The sequence below is a fragment of the Primulina tabacum genome, chromosome 13 (genome assembly GCF_025594145.1).
Source record: "Primulina tabacum isolate GXHZ01 chromosome 13, ASM2559414v2, whole genome shotgun sequence".
In the NCBI taxonomy this organism is placed as follows: Eukaryota; Viridiplantae; Streptophyta; class Magnoliopsida; order Lamiales; family Gesneriaceae; genus Primulina; species Primulina tabacum.
In genome coordinates this window covers 34838647-34851775 of record NC_134562.1, presented here as the reverse complement: position 1 = coordinate 34851775, position 13129 = coordinate 34838647, and the positions used below count along the sequence as shown (strand labels likewise).

Here is a 13129-nt window from a genome sequence, read left to right as displayed (position 1 = left end):
AGAACCCCACTTAAGTCAACATTTTAAAATGCTCAAGCAGCAAGGGAGCTAAGTTGTCACGCAGATAATCTGTTTTGCGAAGTATGTGAAGCATGTTGTGATGCTTAATAAACTACCACGATTCGACCTCCATACAACTGTTACGACAACAATGCAACAGAAAGACACAATAACGAACAACACGTGATGTCAATATTTTAAATACACATCACACAAAAAATGTATCGAAAAATAGACAAACATAATTTTGGTCTCAAGTAGAATAAGGCTCGAAAGCCACTCGCTGATTCCAATATAATCATGCGTGCCATTAATACAATATAGCAGGAAGAACGGGTATAAGAACGATATAGCGCAACATTAATGTCATAATATCATGTTTTATACTAAAATTCCATAAAATATGTCAAATTCATAAACATATAATCAACGAGGTATTTAACAAAATCATACAAACCACATAATCACATTAACACCTATAACGATACATAAATATGTTTAAAACATAATTTATACATTACGGTCGTATGTTATCGAATCGTAAATACCTAAATCGACTTGAACAATGATGAAATTATCAACTTTAATCTCCTTGGCCTAACAAATAAGACAATATGCCGAACAATTTCACAATTCACCACTAAAGATAAATAATCCAATTTATTTTCCAAAAATTAATAAAATTGAATTTATTTACTAAAAATTCAATTTATCGATTTAATATCAAAACATAATCTCAATATTCTCCACAATTCAATGATATGCAATTTAAATCTCAAATTCGAATAAAAATATCGAATCAGAAAACAATTCAATTATTTATTATCAACTATTCAAACAAAGCAATTGACTCGATGTACAAAATAATTTTTAAATATAAAAAACAATGTTTTCCATAGGTCGAATCAAGTAGAAAATTATCTGACAAAATTGATGTGCGAAATTTCATAGGAGTTTTGTGATTAATTATAATCCTCGTTTTTGTTGTCTCATATACAAAGTAAATAATAGTTATTATCGAGAAGTAAGGTGTATATATATACTAATGGTGGTTTAGTTCAACCTTATCATTGGGATAGATTCAATAAGTTCCATAATTTCTTACGTGGCATATTTAGTTTATAATGCAGTAAAATATGATTTGATGTTGGACTAACGGATAATCTCGTACAATGACGACGTGATAAGCTACCTCCTTAGTTTTTTAAGAGTAGGTTTTTTGTGAGACGGTTTCACGAATCTTTATTTGTGAGACGAATCAATCTTATCGCGTCGATAACTAAGGTTTATGAATTTAAATTGACGAAACACGTGTGAGAAAATATTTAAAAATATACGCATTATCAAAATTGTTTTACGATAATCAAGGAAGATCGATAAGAAAGACTAGAGACATCAAAATGTATAAAATGTTTCCATTATTTGGACTTGATAATTAAAAGTGTTTTCACTTGTTTTATACAAGTATTTTTTTTTTAAATTAAAAATATGGCAAAAAACCGGACTAGACTCGGACCCGGCTCTTGATTTAAGGGTTGGGACTTCCCTGACTTTCCCGCACTCGCAGGCTCTTATTTTCGGGCTAGGTTTAATAAAAACCAAAATCGAATTTATTTGGGCCAGCTTATTAGTCATTTGCTCACTGAATTATTGTAAACGAAATCCCCCAATAGCCACTTTCTTTCCATCACAGAAGCAGGGAAAATGGGCGAAGGGGGAGGATCGGAATCGAAGGCGTCGCTGAAGAGGACGGCGGTGGAGTCTCTGGGATGGCTAACGGAATCTTCCATCATGCCGCGCAAGCGTCGTACAATCGAAGGCGTGGGACCGTCCTCCATTCTCGAGCTCAAGGCTCAATTGTACAAGTCCCAGGAGGACTCTAAGCGCCACCCCAAGGAGTCCGTTCAATCCGCCGACGCTAACTACGCTCAACATCTTGAGATGCACCGTGCCAAGAAGAAGATATCCGCGAAGGATTATTTCTCCGTCAAGAACTCCGGCGTGGATTCCCGTGAAGAGAAGTATGGTTGCTTTTTCTGGCCTTCTCCTTTCAATTGAGTACTGTTTTATTGAGATAATGATTATTGTTTGTCGGTTTTATTGTTATTCTTTATGTGTTGGTGATTACGATATTTAATTGAAGTCATGGTGAATGAATAGGGTTCCAGGGTTTGGCCGCACATGGAATCGTGATATGCAATCAGTTGGTGACCGCTTATTTATTTACATTTTGTTCCTTTAAGTGGATGATGATGTACGAGATCTTTGTTGGAACTTATGGTTTAGCGTGTCTGCATGTCCTTAGGGTTCTTAAGAATGTGAATTGTAATCGATATAACTTGTTTGAATGTGATATATTGTGAGTCATAGTTTTGTTATGTACTTGTGTAAGACTATGTATACCTAAGATAATGTGTCTTGGTAAATTGCACTCTGGTTCTGTTATCCGATAAAAGAATTTATTTTTGTCTTGTCTCAGGGATAAGCTCGAGTTAAAAGCTGTCAATGACGGATCAGCAAGTTATGCAGCACTAGAGAGGAAAACAGAGATGTATAATAAGCTTGTCAGAGGTGAACTTTCTGATGAGGAAGACTCGGAGAAGTATTGTGTTGACTTCTTTCGGAAGGGTATTGAGCAGAACTGAGTCTGTGATGTCTTGGGACCAACATATATCTCCACAAGAACTAAAAGATAAGAACGGTGATGACAATGATGATTCAGTGTTGCAACAAACAAAAGCCGCAGGGCTTGGCCAAACAACTACTACAGTAGACAGAAGTGAACATAAGCGTTTTGTGATGTAAGATCTTCAACATTAATAAGATTTATCATTTTTTTATATTTTTTTGTTCACGAATTTAATGATACTTGGTATATCAGTTGTCCCATGCTGTATGAATCGATAATATATTCATCCCCGCCCCAATAAGTGGTTCTGATACAAGCAATGCCTGGAGATGGCACACGCATGCTAATTCCCGTTGGACTCTGGTTTTGAAGTTGTATGACTTTCCCGTAAACGTGCATAAATAACGAGTGAAATGGGTTCATGGCTCTTCGAGGCAAATCTAATATTGAGTGCATAAGAGAGTCTATCTTCTAAGTGTTGAACTTTTTTCCTTGCTTCCTTTCTCAGGGAAGTTCATGAAGAAGCAAATCAAGCAAGAGAGAAAGTGTCCGAGCTCAAAATGCGCAGACAAGAGCAGGCTGCCGCCCGCAGAGAGAAACTAAAGCAGGCCTACCTGCGGAAGCAGTTTGAGAAATTGAAAGCATCCAAAGCTCAACCTGAGTGAGAGGTGACTGTCCTGTGCATCCTGTATTATCCTAGTTATAAGTTTATAGGTATGCTTTAACATGTTCTTTCTATAGCTTTGATGTTGATCAAATGTTTGTTTCTTATGAACACAGATGGTCATTTTCACCAAAAAGCTTTCAAGGTGAAGCTAAACTGCTCCAGATGTTGTCTACTTCACTGTCTGATCTGCGAACAAGTTGAACTGTGTGATTTGATTGATTGTCAGATTGGAGAAAAAAGAGGTAACCATCAAATGGAATATAACCTCGAACAAAGCCCACCAGGGGAGAGGTACTAAGAAATTACCTGCTGAAAGCTTCAGTACTGTACCATTGGAAACACTTGGTGATATGAGATAAAATAGTGGTCGATTTTTGTGGTTACAAATTTACCATTATTCGGTAAATTTAGGAAAAACAACAGTTCTAAGCTCGTAAATGAGAAAACGGAATACCTCCAATTATCATATCTTTTGATATTTCTTATCTCAAAAATTCATATCACCTGAGACCGGCCAATAGGCCCAATGGTCTTATCATATGTCCTAATAATGATTGATCAAGCTGAATGTCTATATTATCAAATTCCAATTTTAGTTATATATATTTTTATTTTGTTTAAGTTTTTTTTTCATTGAAAGTAATGACGTCACATCAGGACTGAATATGTGCCATGACAACACCAAGTCCCTTAAAAAAAAACTAAAATGAACATCCATATATCGATCCTATTGTTATTTATTATTATATGATAAAGCTAAGATTAAGCATGAAAAAATACTTATTCAAACGATCGACGTATATTAATTAGGTTTGTGTACGTAGAAATTGAAAAACAAAGCGAGTATATATTGCACCTGATTGGCATCACCGGAATTTCCAATATTGTTGATTCCATGCTGCAGTGAGTCCTCAGAAGCATTTATGGTGTACTCGTGCATAAGCCACGAGGTCTTCTCACCCTTGGAGGGACTTCCCTCTCCAGTACTCCAACCCTTCGACGAGTCCGCCATTGTAGATTACGGCTTTGTTAGCCATACTAGCCCTCCAATATCCATCTCCGGCTCTTCTTTTGGCTCCTTTTCTGTTTTCGCTTACTTCTCGTACGCTGAAAAAGTGCCATTCATTCTTGCAATTTGAATGGTATAAATCTTATATATAAAGAAAGATGAAATTATTAGTTATAAACTCGATCAGCCTGTGACATAAATATTTGATTAAATTTTATAGAATTATATATGTAAAATTTGCTAACAATATTATATAACTACACGTAAAACCCTTATTTTATCAAACTGTTTTCATAATTGTAAGACTTGAGATTTATTAGTCTTCATTGGTGTGATATTCGGAAGATATGAGTATGCATGACATGTAATGAGAAGCACTAAATGAGATTATGAAGTGTTGCATGAGATATAGACCGCACCCGCGGTAAGGAAAGGACCGCACCCGCGGTTGAGCTCATGAATTGTGGAAGAATTACAGTAGCACGAGCGCACCCGCGCCTAAAGAAGGACCGCACCTGCGGTGTATGGACAGTAGGGTATGAGAATTGCTACTGGAGATTGAGCGCACCCGCGGTGCTAGACAGACCGCACCCGCGGTGTTGTTCCAGTAGGGTCAGTGCACCCGCGTTAAAAGACAGAGCGCACCCGCGGTCCAAGCTTCGGGGAAAGTTGATGCATATCAATACATGGAGCGCACCCGCGGTGCAAAAGTGAGCGCACCCGCGGTGCGACGTGCAGTATGAAGGTTTAGTCATTTGTTTGACATGCAATTTATATATATATATACATGTATTGATTCTGACGATTTCAACAGAAGAAATCGTGGGTTTTCCTTCAACAAATCCCTTGAAGCTTTTCATATATTCAAATAGTGATTTTGAGATATCCGTGTATCAGAAGTCGAATCCGAACGCAGTATCGTACTCCTCTCGCTACGAGCTATACAAGGACGTAAGTTTTATTAAGTTTTCAGATGATTTGGAAACATGATATTATTCGATTTGAATATGAACCAGATATGGTGTTTCTGATATAGTAGGCATCGTATAATTGAAGTCAGATCGCAGAACAGACTGTGTATGCAATTGTTATGATTTTCGAAAGATATTGATTGAGATTTGATATCAGAGTAGTGTTGTTACTGATTTTAAGTGTACCGATATTGAGATTATGAATTGTATTGATACTGATTATGAATTCTGGTTGCTCTGGGATGTTGAAATTGACGGGGTTATCAAGACTGTATTGTTATGCCGTCGAAACATCAGTTGATTGAGATTGATCAGATTCAGTAATGATTTCGATTGTATCGTGATATTGTTGATATGAATAAGATTGTATATTGTTCCGATATGGATCAGATTATGTATTAATTTGAGTATTGATCAGAACAGGTTTTGAATTGAGTTATATACTGATATTGTATTTATATGATTGTCATTATCAGATTTGGATATGGACAGATTGGAATACAAGACTTCGTCTTCATCAGACCGAGAAGAGAAATGTATAAAAGGATGTCAATTGGGAGATCGACATGAGTTAGATTTAACTCGAGTTTCCCTAAACCACATACTTGTATGGTATTGTTTTTATACCTTTGTGTTTTAATGAGTATGTTTATTCTATTGAATTAGAAGTAAAAAGCAGAGAGCTATTAAGTAAGAGTCACTGACAGAGGGGTTAGATTTTGACAGTATAGTCACTGGACCCATTGCACCTTGTCAGACTAGGCTTAGTCTTGGTAGATACGCCAAGGCACTGGACGTTTGGTGTATCGATGTGCTTAAGATACAGATATTGTTCTTATTGTAGATTATTCGATACAGCTAGACCAAAGTCCAGAAATAAGAACGTACCGCCACTGCGACTGGTGGTAGTAGGTGGGAGACTTGTTACGTTCTTATTCACCGGGATCCCTGGACTAGATTAGAATGAGAGATGAGTCGAGTCTTAGATATTGAGACTAGAATTTGATTTACAGATCCGTATTGATTTATGTTTCGTAGATTACGATTCATGTTTTATTTACAGACTGATATTGATACATGCTGTTTGATTATGCTACATGTGATAAGATATAATTCATGCTTTTATGTTAATTCAGTTAACTGCATGTATACATTATTTATACTGGGATTTATTCTCACCGGAGTATCCGGCTATTGTCTTGTTTGTATGTGTGCATGACAACAGGTGGGACAAGATCGGGGTCAAGAAGATGATGAGAGATCGAGATTAGAGTGGTGATTCCTGACTTGGATGTAGACTTGGTTTAATACTTGAAATTTAGTAGTTAAACCTTAGATTAGTTTGAACTAGAAGCATGTTGTACAAGATTTGTATTATTATACTGATTTGTATAATAGATTGATTCCATTACCTTCCGCATTTTAAAGAAAAAATTTTTAGATCCTGTTTATCCTAATTGATAATTAAATCCCAAAGATGATTAAGATGATGATTAGCGTCCGGGTCCCCACAATAATCCACCAAAACAACAAACTATTTATCACAAACATATATGCTAGTATCAAATTCAAACTGCATAAATAAAAATATGCATTTAACCAATACACAAACAAGTATCAATAGTTTGGCTCTATCGTGACACCCGTAAAAATAAAACTGCTTAAATGAAATCAAATCTAGATGCTAATCCCATGTTTGAATTCATAAGGATAAAAAAAAAAATAAGAAGAGGAGAAATCTGAGCGACGATTCTTTTTTACTTTTACTATAGGAAAATCTCTGTATAAAAGAACATTTGATTTTTATTTTTTTATTTTTTTACATTTGAAAATGTTAATTTTGCTGTAAAATATGAGATAGAGAGAGGGAAACATTTATTTTCCTATTATTTTCCGAATGTCATTTTCAATTTTAAGCATTATAATTTGAACAAGTTTTTATTCTTGAAAAGATGCTTAAACAATATAATTAGATTTTTTTTATTAAATTTTTTTTTTGCGGAGATTTCATCGGCAAATTTAATATGAGTTCAAAATTGTTGGTTTTTCACGGTTTTAGTTATTACAAAATTTATTTGTTTTTATCATGAATCTTATCAATTTCATGACTAGAAAAACAACTTGATAGTTTATTAATGATTAAGATTGTTCAAAGACAAGCTCACAATTTCAACCAATCCGATGGAATTGGAGATTCATTTCCCTCTTCCAAACAAGAAACCCTAACATGACTTGAACCCTCCCCAGATCCTAGCCCCGGCCGATTGATTCTCCCCGACACCTGTTCTCGGAGACTTTCCAGTTTCTTCTTCATCTCTTTCAGTGTAGCCAAATCGACGGAGTCCAGATCCTCCGTCAAAGCTCGGCACGAAAAGCTCTCGAGAGCCTCTTCAATCTCCTTGCCCTTCCTTTTCTTGATCTCCAGCTCCTCATTTATTTGATCACACCGATCTTTCAACAGCTGCATGTTCATCCCACGATCGAAACTATGTGGATTTTGCATCGGAAACTGATTCAAGAACTTGCCTGTCACATAGTCGACGTTAGGGTTTCCGAATGAATATGCTCTCTTACATGGGGAGAAGAGGATTATGGCGATCTTGGCCCCGCATAACGTAGAAAGCTCGGTTGCCTTCTTGAACAGGCCGTTTCGGCGTTTCGAGAACGTGACAACGCGAGCATTCTCGTCTGCTATCAATTTCATTTCGATTTTTCTTCGTCCCAGTGATTTCCTCTTCCCTTTTGGAGGAGCCATGGAGGAAGAATTTGGGGTGATTTTGTGAAGAAAAGAGTGTGGAATAGTTCCAAATTTATAGGGCAGCGCGTTTTGGTGCATGTTGAGTAAAGGCGATAATAATTGATGGAAACAAATCCAGGTTGGATTACCATAATACAACTCGGATTTTTAGAAGATTTTCCATAAATTCTTGGAAAGCTTTCCAAAAACTTGATGATGGCTATGATTTAACTTTCAAGCCGAATCTCATTTTTTTCTTAAAAAGAAAATATATTTTTGTTCATTTTTGGGTTAGTTTCTAGAATAGGTCTCTTGTGAGACGGTCTCACGAATCTTTATCTGTGAGACGGGTCAACCCTACTAATATTTACAATAAAAAGTAATACTCTTAGCATAAAAAATAATATTTTTTCATGGATGACCCAAATAGAGATCTGTCTCACAAAATACGACCCGTGAGATCGTTTCACACAAGTTTTTGCCTAGTTTTTAAGACATATATTTAAATAAAATGTGTTTTGGAACTCTGTCTTACCTCATTTTAAAAAACAATATGTTTTTAAGTAATTAAAATACAGGAACTATAGGTAAGAGATAAATTGACAAAAAAATTAATAAATTTAAATTTTTATATATGTAGGTTACATCAATAGTGTATCATAGATATTATGCTATTAATTATGATTTAACGTTTAAAATAGTAAGGGAAAAAACGTAAATAGATAATCCGTCTATCGACGTGTAATTTTGACCATTAGATTGAGTGGATCACACCAGCGGCTACACCTTAAAGCATCCGCAATGGGTGGGTGTTATAACACTCACAAACTCATCAAAAATCGTGGAGGTACATTGCTACATACTCATTATAATAACATATCTCTTTTACTCATATTCTTTTAATATTAAAACTCATTATTTATAGGTCCCACGGTTCACTCAATCATGTTAAACGTTACTCATTAATTTCCCATCCAAGGCCATGTTATTACAAGGGAAACGTTACTCCCGTTGTAGGATAGGTTCTCCCAGCCATTAGTTGGATGGTAATACACCAGAATAGGGAAGAGGAAATTAATGGAAAGGACAGTGTTTAATTATTTGGTTGAATTGAGAATATATGTTAAAAATTCCCTAATATGGTACTCTATTTTTTCATTTTTTTTAAATTATGCTGATTAATTAATGTCTCAATAATTACCTAAAATTTAGGATTCTCCACAAATGTCTTTAAAATATGTGGGTAAATATCATTTTTCTTACAATATATATATTTCTTATGAAACTAGACGTTGAAAAAAAGCAGATGGATTCTAGATAATCTCTTATAAATTATTAAATGTTATTAGACATACATTTTGATTAATTTGATTTATTTTCAATTTTTTTCACAGTTAGAAATTGATGACAAAATTAAAAAAATAAAAATTATTTTTACTTTTGAATTCAATGTATTAGATAATTCTTATAATGCATATGAATTATAGTGATTTTTTGTTAGTATTTGTTAGAGATTAAAACTTTTACTTGTGATATTTTCATCTGATTATTTAATATATCATATTTTTTATATTTGTTTTTTACTGCACATATTTATTTGATTCTTATTATTTTAGAAATTTATTTTACAGTAATAATCATCAATATTAATTTATAAAAGAGTCATTGAGATATAAATTAATTATCTACAATATGTAATTCTAAAAAAAAAAAAGAAAAGTAAACAAGATCCCTAAAAAGTTAAAAATTTAGCAAAAAAATAATTTATATTGAATTTAATAACAATTTTATTAGTTTTTAACATTAGTGTGGTAATTTTATTAATTAAGAGAAATTTATTTGATAATACTTTGTAATTATGTGTTCTTTATTTAAGTAAAATGTGGTTTGAGTATTGTTAAAATCTATTTTCCGTTAAATTATTTTTAAATATGTCTCCATTTAGATGATCTCACGGATAGGCGGGTCGACCAATCCAATATATGCAATGAAAATTAATATTTCATTGGTCGAGTCATGTCGAGAATCCATCTCATAAAATTAATATATAAAACGATTTCACATAAGTTTTTTTAGTTTATTTTTGTTGTTTTCCCCGTATGATTGATACTTGGATGAAGATATATACTTTTTTATTTGATAGAGTTGTCATTATCTCAAAATCACATAAGAAACAAATTGAAAAGTGTCATATGGATAAATAAACATATATGACTTATGATCATGATTTTTTTTTTTATCTATTGTGTGTTGATATATTTATATTGATAAATATCCATAAATATAATGTTATTCAAATGAATTTAAACATTATTTAAATTTCGTAATAAAATTTTTACCTGTTGGTCACTCACGTGCAACATACGTTTATTTTCCTAACGCACGTGCACACGTATGTATGAGTTGATATTTGTACTTTATTTTGTTTTATCTACAATCCAATTCATATGTAAAATATGAAGTGTAAATATTAACTCTCTATATATATATTTACACTACCCACCTATTGGTGTACCGGTCGCTGCCCTTTGCATCGCAAGTGACCAATCCAATAACAACGAATTAAGGTCCGGTCTCAAAATAAAGCTCGGGTTTTGTCGAATCAAAATTGTATCAGGAAAATACATATATAATTGACAGAGACAAGGTTCTCTTTTTCTCTCTAACCTAGTTTGATCCATCCACCTGAATTATCAATCTATACCATCTTAAGGAGACCAAGTGATCCGCAAGACTGCTTGTCCTAAGAACTTGGTCTTTGTGTTTGTACAGTATTCTGGGTTATGTGAGCTCCTCCGCATGTACTCTCCAACAATACATAGAGAAACTCGATTACCCGAACTATTGGAGTTGCTCTTAGTTTCATACGCCCATGTTCTCATTTTCGACATGCCAGCTTGTGGAACATGAACGAGCAGCTAAAAGTACAATTTTCATACAGAACGTCGAGAGATTTATCACAGAAAGACATATACATTTGCAAGAAAATAAAAATGAAAACTTGGTAGAGACCACTCGACAAAATAAAGAATCTTGCTTTGGTTCAGTCAAAGTGACTTGAGACAGTTTTATTACCTCGTACAAGTAATATAGAATTCTGTCGAAACAAAATGGTCAGCAGGTGCAACGTAGAAAGCAGACCAAACTGAGAAGTGCGACAAACAAAATCGAATTACAGAACTTTGTTCCCGACTAATTTAAAATCCTCTGGTGGCCATACCTGCAGAAATGAACATAGATAATTAAAAATCAAACTATGGAATATCAAACTCCCAGTCAAAAAAATTGAAGGCCTGTGTCCCTCAACATTCACAGGGGTTGATTAATAAAAGTAAGCTGAAGATCACACTTGATTTACATTCAACAAAGATGAATTGCAGAGTTTCAGGAGATGATTACAGGACTCCATATTCGGTCTACCAAATATTCAACAGTAGAATGGTTGAAAAGCCATTACCTATCTTGTACTCGATAACCACAAAATGATAGATGAATGCCTACTGGTGATGGAATTCAACAGAAATTCATTCATCTTCCTCACACTCCGCCATTGGGGTTAATAGTCTCTTGACATACTGAGTGCTAAGTAGTCGTTCGTGATAGGCAAATGGGTAGATCAAGAGTTACATTTCATCAATAAGATTTTGATTTTATGGCCTAGAAAGCATGCAAAGAGTCATAAGTTCCATATCTATATACACGTGACTGCATGATAGGAGCAGACCTGCGAAGATTATGGACTACCTAAGTATTTATGTGTCACGAATTCCATCTGACTCTACTAATATTCCTATGCTATTGTAGACTAGAATGCACACTAAATTCATTGATATTCACCATCAAACACATTACAGAAAAATTTGACAGATAACGCAATGAGTTGATTCTTATGACACTAACTAGTATGTTTGATATGTATGAAAACGCATATGGGGATCAAAGACTTGTACAAAATCAAAAAAGTTGAAAAACTTACTATGCATGAAACTCTGGCTTGTAGAAGGGCGTAAGGAACCGGGCCGAACTTTCTTGAGTCGTTGCTTTTGTAAATATTATCCCCCTCTATCCAAATATGCCCCTTTGGCACCTAAAAACATTGAGCCTTAATTCCTTCAATCTTTCGCCTCAAAATTTGGTATACAACACAATACTTTAACATCAGACTAAGTTCTTCTGCAGGAAAAAACAACTTAGGCTGTATGAAACAATTATATCTATACACTATTTAATAAAACATGAAGCCCTTAAGTAAAATCGAACTTCCAATTTTCAATTGTCCTATCAACCTATCATTTTCTTACAACGCAACATATGTGCATCATCCAGCACACTATTGATCATGAAGAATCAAACTTTTTTGTATTGATCAACAAGAAAAGAATTCACCTAAATAACATAAGTCAAATAATACATAAAACTAGTGCATAAATAAGTTGCGGTAAATTACAACGACGGTTCGTTGCTCGTCATTCTTGTTGGGATCAGCAAAGAACGAAACGACGTCGCCTTCAACACCCTTAACCCTCTTGGTGACAACCTTTCTGGGGTTGTCGGGGCTCCGGATCAGCACCACGTCTCCCGACCCGACTTTACCGAGCTGGGTCGTCAATCTTTCGGCCAACACTAGATTCCCTTGTAGATTAAACGTCGGCAGCATACTCGGACCCACGGTCTGCAAAAGAACAAAATCAAGAAAACAGCTTTTGGCTAATAGAGGAGCACTCAGAGGTACGAGAGGAGAAAGCCCACGTAAGCGAAGGTGCAGAGGTAAGCATTGGTGACGTGGACGCAGCAGAAGAACTTGGCCACTCTCAGAGATTGCTGCAGTCCTTCCTTCACAAAAGGTGCCAACTCTGTGATTCGTTCAAGTCCCATTTTATTCTTTTGCTGCTTGTTAGGGATGGTACTCTTGGGGCTAATATTAATAGCGACTTTTTATGCATTTAAAAACGTTGATGCGCCTTCAGACCATTTTAATATTCTGACTGAGCTTTGAGTAGGGGACAATTGTAAATTGTAATTTCCTTACTATTTTCAATTGAATAACTTTTCAAAGTTGTAATTTTAATACTGTGAATTAGGTATTTATTCTTATTTTTAGTTATTTTTGGAATGA

The 13129-nt window shown here is 34.7% G+C and overlaps 3 protein-coding genes across 3 annotated transcripts; 1 reads left to right on the top strand and 2 right to left on the bottom strand.

Annotated features, from left to right (window-relative positions):
• The first annotated feature begins 1570 nt into the window (after window positions 1-1570).
• Window positions 1571-3864, top strand: LOC142523302 (uncharacterized protein At4g18257-like). The gene is given in 5 exon segments (XM_075627050.1): window positions 1571-2021; window positions 2480-2642; window positions 2644-2801; window positions 3138-3297; window positions 3410-3864. Coding segments are annotated over 4 exon segments (795 nt in total). The 5' UTR covers window positions 1571-1704; the 3' UTR covers window positions 3295-3297; window positions 3410-3864.
• Window positions 3865-7437: 3573 nt separating this feature from the next.
• On the bottom strand, window positions 7438-8112 carry LOC142522065 (agamous-like MADS-box protein AGL29). The gene has a single exon (XM_075625229.1). The coding sequence runs from the start codon at window positions 8110-8112 to the stop codon at window positions 7438-7440; it is 675 nt and encodes a 224-aa protein (XP_075481344.1).
• A 2814-nt stretch (window positions 8113-10926) lies between these two features.
• LOC142523324 (mitochondrial ATP-independent inner membrane protease subunit 1a-like) lies at window positions 10927-12935 on the bottom strand. Its single transcript, XM_075627077.1, has 4 exons — window positions 12763-12935; window positions 12461-12685; window positions 11990-12100; window positions 10927-11233 (listed from the first exon to the last, which is right to left on the bottom strand). Exons 1-4 carry the CDS (start codon window positions 12886-12888, stop codon window positions 11186-11188), a joined length of 510 nt encoding a protein of 169 aa, XP_075483192.1. The 5' UTR covers window positions 12889-12935; the 3' UTR covers window positions 10927-11185.
• Between the last annotated feature and the right edge of the window lie 194 nt (window positions 12936-13129).